The 4,486-nt window shown below is 36.1% G+C and overlaps 1 protein-coding gene across 1 annotated transcript in view; it reads right to left on the bottom strand.

The window, feature by feature from the left end:
* The window catches only part of Rars2 (arginyl-tRNA synthetase 2, mitochondrial), a 47,620-nt gene that overhangs the window by 8,290 nt on the left and 34,844 nt on the right, over window positions 1–4,486 (bottom strand). Inside the window, exons 12-13 of the mRNA XM_028780893.1 lie at window positions 2,992–3,052; window positions 912–988 (exon numbers count right to left, since the gene is read on the bottom strand). Of these exons, the coding sequence (XP_028636726.1) occupies window positions 912–988; window positions 2,992–3,052 (138 nt within the window). The remainder of the gene's footprint in view (window positions 1–911; window positions 989–2,991; window positions 3,053–4,486) is intronic.

Below are 4,486 nucleotides of genomic sequence, written 5' to 3'. Positions count from 1 at the left end.
AAGTCTGCCTCCACCCACCCCCCGCCATTAAAACATTTCCTCTTGGGAGTAGAGAGGGGCTTATGAGGCCCTATGCCTTCCTGAGGACAGTCAGTTACTAGTTGGTGAAGGGAGAGACATTTTGGTCAGTACTATTGCTCCAAAAGTCATCCATGCATCTATCAATAACACCTCACCCATAAACTTTAAGCAACCCTAACAAATCTTTGGCAAATAAATAAATAAATAAATAGGAAAACTCAGTGGGAAGGGGGTAAACAGGGATGGAAGAAGAGGAGACCAGTGCGAATATGATAAAATAATATATATATATATATATATATATATATATATATATATATATATATATGCATTAAGGTATCATTATGCATAACTAATGAACTGTAAATTAAAAACAAACAAACAAACAAAAAAAATCAGCTGGAGAGATAGCTCAGTGGTTAAGAGGACCATCTGCTCTTCCAGAGGTCCTGAGTTCAATTCCCAGCAACCACATGGAGGCTTATAACCGTCTATAATGGGATGCCCTCTTCTGGTGTGTCTGGAGATAGTGACAGTGGACTCACATACATAAAAATAAATAACATCTTTAAAAAAAAAATAAGATGTAGTTTTTGTAGTCTACCAAAGTTTCACTTTACTGAGATAATAGTTTGTGAATAAATTATGAGTTGCCTTTATAAGGAAGAGGAAATGTATATTAGTAACTGAAAACCAAAGCAGCAGCAGCAACATATAAAATAATCAAATACATTTAGCAGGATATAAATTAATATAAAATCAGTCTGTCTTTCTATACTAACATCTTGAAAAGAGAACTGAACATAAATTATTGTAGGTGCGCTCTGAGGTTTGGCTGACATAAGTGTCAGTGACTTTGATCCGGCAAGAAAGAACAACAAGGGTCCTACCTTTCTGCCCAGTCATAGCCCATGATCTTCAGCATTTGGAACACTTGCTGAAAATGCCTTTTTTGCCCTTTGTCTGCCTTAGAAAAAAAATTTTTAAATTTAAACAAAACAAAGACAAATTAATAAATAAAAATAGGCTGGTCCTAAATAAAGTTAACATCATTATTAGACTAAAGTCATTGTCAGTATGCTTTAAATAAACACAGTAGGTGCTGGAGAAACGGCTTCATGCTTAAGGGCACTTGTTAGCTGCTCCTCTAGAGGACCCAAGTTTGGTTCCCAACATCCACACTGGCAGCTCACAACCCCAGCTAGTGAGGATCTGATGCCCTTTTCTACCCTGGGGGTACACACATGCACCATGCACATCCATACACACATGCACACATGTGCACACACACACAAACACAAACTCTCATTCATTCTCTCTCTCATAGGCAGAAACACTAAAGTAAATCTTTAAAATAAGCACACTATAAAAATATCAAGGTTGAATGGGAAAATAAGGGCTGCAACACCTTAAGACAGGAGGACACATGGACTCTGACTTCTAGAGTGTTCTATTTCATTTCCTTCTCCCTCAGGTGTTATATGATTTCTATTTCCAGAAGACCAAAGCTAAGCTGGAACAAGATGGTGGTAATTTCTCAGAGGGAGGCAGCACATGCAAAGGAAGAAGATACTAGAATCCCAGTTAGCAATAAGAGGAACCAACTCTGGATACAATGGCTTGGTTAGAGCTCAAGGGCAGTCAATATGCTAGGGAAACAAAAATCTCAGACGGTTACATACTGTATGATTCCATTTACACATCACCCTCAAAGTGACAATTTTTATAATGAAGATCAAAGTGAGGGTTGGAGGGGACGGTGATTAAGTGTTGGATCGTCTGATGTGGTGGTGGTGGTGACACAGATCTGTACATGTGATACAGTTCCATAAAACCAGCCTATAGAGGAATGCATGCAAACCTCATGAGATTTGCATGTTTCTACAAATGCCCATCTGACTTTAACATGGCACTTCACGTAAGTGTAGAAGGGTGCTGGTGAAGGGTACACAGAACCACTGCTAGTCTATTCTTTAGGTATTACACTGCTATTTCTTGTCTTTAAGGTATTACAAGATTTTTAATGTTATTTTAAACATAATTCTAACAGTACCCTTTATTTTATGAACACTAGTAAAGCTTACATATTAAATAACACTATAATACAATGAGTTGATACAGTTTTGACATTTTATTTATTGATGTGTACGAGTGTTTTGCCTGCTTATATGTCTGAATACCACATGTGTGCAGTGCCTGACCTAACATTTTGTTGAGCGGTTTCTCTATTCCCTTGATGTCATTTTAAACAGAAGAGGAAAATTTCCAGGTTACTAACTCTTCCCAACAAAACAAATTAAAATAATAACTTTTCTAAGTGCATCAATAGGACAAGCAAAACTGTCTTGCAATAACCAATATATAGTTATTTCATATAATAATATTCTTGATTTTGGTGAATTTTTTTACTATGAAGCAATGTGAATTTGATTTTTTTGAGTCTTTTTAAGAATAAGTTTAAGCCAGGCAGTGGTGGCACACACTTTTAATCCCAGCACTTGGGAGGCAGAGGCAGGTGGATTTCTGAGTTCGAGGCCAGCCTGATCTACAGAGTGAGTTCCAGGACAGCCAGGGCTACACAGAGAAACACTGTCTCGAAAAACCAAAAAAAAAAAAAAAGAATAAGTTTAAAAAGAATTCACTGTCTTAATCAACTTAGTTTTTAATTATTTTATGTAGCTTGATAAAATTGTTTTTTGTAATTTTTTCAACATATTTTCCTTTTTTCTGATTTGTGTGTGAGCACACATTCGAGCGGGCATTATGCCAGGACTCACGTGTAGAAGTCAGAGGAGAAGTGTGTAGTTCATTCTCTCTCTGTCATTACCTGGTTTTTAGAAATTGAACTGACATCATCAGGTGTGCAAGGCAAGCAAGCACCTTACCCACTGTGCCATCACCCCAACTCTGGTTTCCTATTTCTATCTCTCTCTAGTTTCATGAGGTAGGTTTTATATTTTCATTACTTACGACATAAATCATTGTGTCAAAATTGTACTTGTCCATGCGATGTATAGCAGCTGCAAGGTCCCTGGGGAAAAAGGGAGGGGTTATAATTACTTTTACTTACTTGACAACAATGAGTTAGAATCTGTATAATTCTGTACCCTGGAGCACATAAATTATCCTTGTAGAGTCCCAGTATACTTTGGTAAGAAATAATAACAAAATTAGGCTTGAAAAATAAATCTAATGCCTTGAGAGATGCAATTTAAAAATCAACTAAAAATAAATAAAGTCTGTAGAACAAGTAATCATTAACTCATATCTTACAGGTGTTTTATAATTAATGAAGCCTCTCCTGAAAAGAAACATTTAATTGTTACTTTTTAACAATAAACTTTCTCAAATAACACAGTAATAATGTAGATGACAAAAAAGCCAAAGAAGTCCCTGCTTTCTAGTTTGTATTATTAAAAACTTTCAAAATCTTGGATCACTCAGTGGTTAAGACTGCACATACTATTCTTGTAGGGGATCCAAGTTCAGTTCTCAGCACAAGAAAGGCAGCTCACAACTGATGTAATTACAGCTCCTGAGGAATCCACAAACTCTTCCAGAACCAGGACTCATATATACACATACCCACGTACAGATATATACATAACTAAAAAGTTAAAAACCAATGTTTAGAGAAAAATTCTATTTTTTTTCCTTTTTTTAAAGATTTATTTATTTTATTTATGAGTACACTGTCGCTGTCTTTGGACACACCAGAATAGGGCATCCAATCTCATTACGGATGGTTGTGAGCCACCATGTGGTTGCTGGGATTTGAACTCAGGACCTCTGGAAGAGCAGTCAGTGCTCTTAACCGCTAAGCCATCTCTCCAGCCCCGAAAAATTCTATTTAATATTCTTACCTTGAATTACATAAAATATTTAGTTTGTACATATTTAAAATAATGAAAAATCAAAATTATCAACATCAAAGATTATTCAAGTATTGAATATGAAAATACTGACAAGATAGAAACTTTTCTTATATCCTTTGAAGTATTATAAATGATCAAAATATCATTTGTATCTATCTCATGATCCAGGCACTGCATGAAGTATGTATTGACATCTAAGCAAAAAAAATCTGTCCATCCATCCATCCATCCATCCATCCATCCATCCATCCATCCATGCAATGTATTTATTTGGCAGGCTCTCACTAAGAAGCACTTGCTGATCTGGAGTTGTGTGTAGGCCAGACAGTCCTTGAACTCAAGAAGTGACTTCAAACTTCTGACTCCAAAGTGCTGAAATTAAAGGCATTTGCCACCAACCCTTCCTGACAGGGACTGCTATTCTGAATGGAAATGTTTGCACACTGGTACAGGACTCGGATTCTTGAATTTACCTAGCAATAAGTCGTTTCCATAATGAAGTTTCGTGTGTGTGTGTGTGTGTATGTATGTATATATATATACATATACATATATATATATATACACACACATACACACACACACACACA

This window comes from Grammomys surdaster, unplaced genomic scaffold, assembly GCF_004785775.1.
Source record: "Grammomys surdaster isolate TR1022 unplaced genomic scaffold, NIH_TR_1.0 97, whole genome shotgun sequence".
NCBI lineage: Eukaryota > Metazoa > Chordata > Mammalia > Rodentia > Muridae > Grammomys > Grammomys surdaster.
This window is presented reverse-complemented; position numbering and strand designations above follow the sequence as displayed.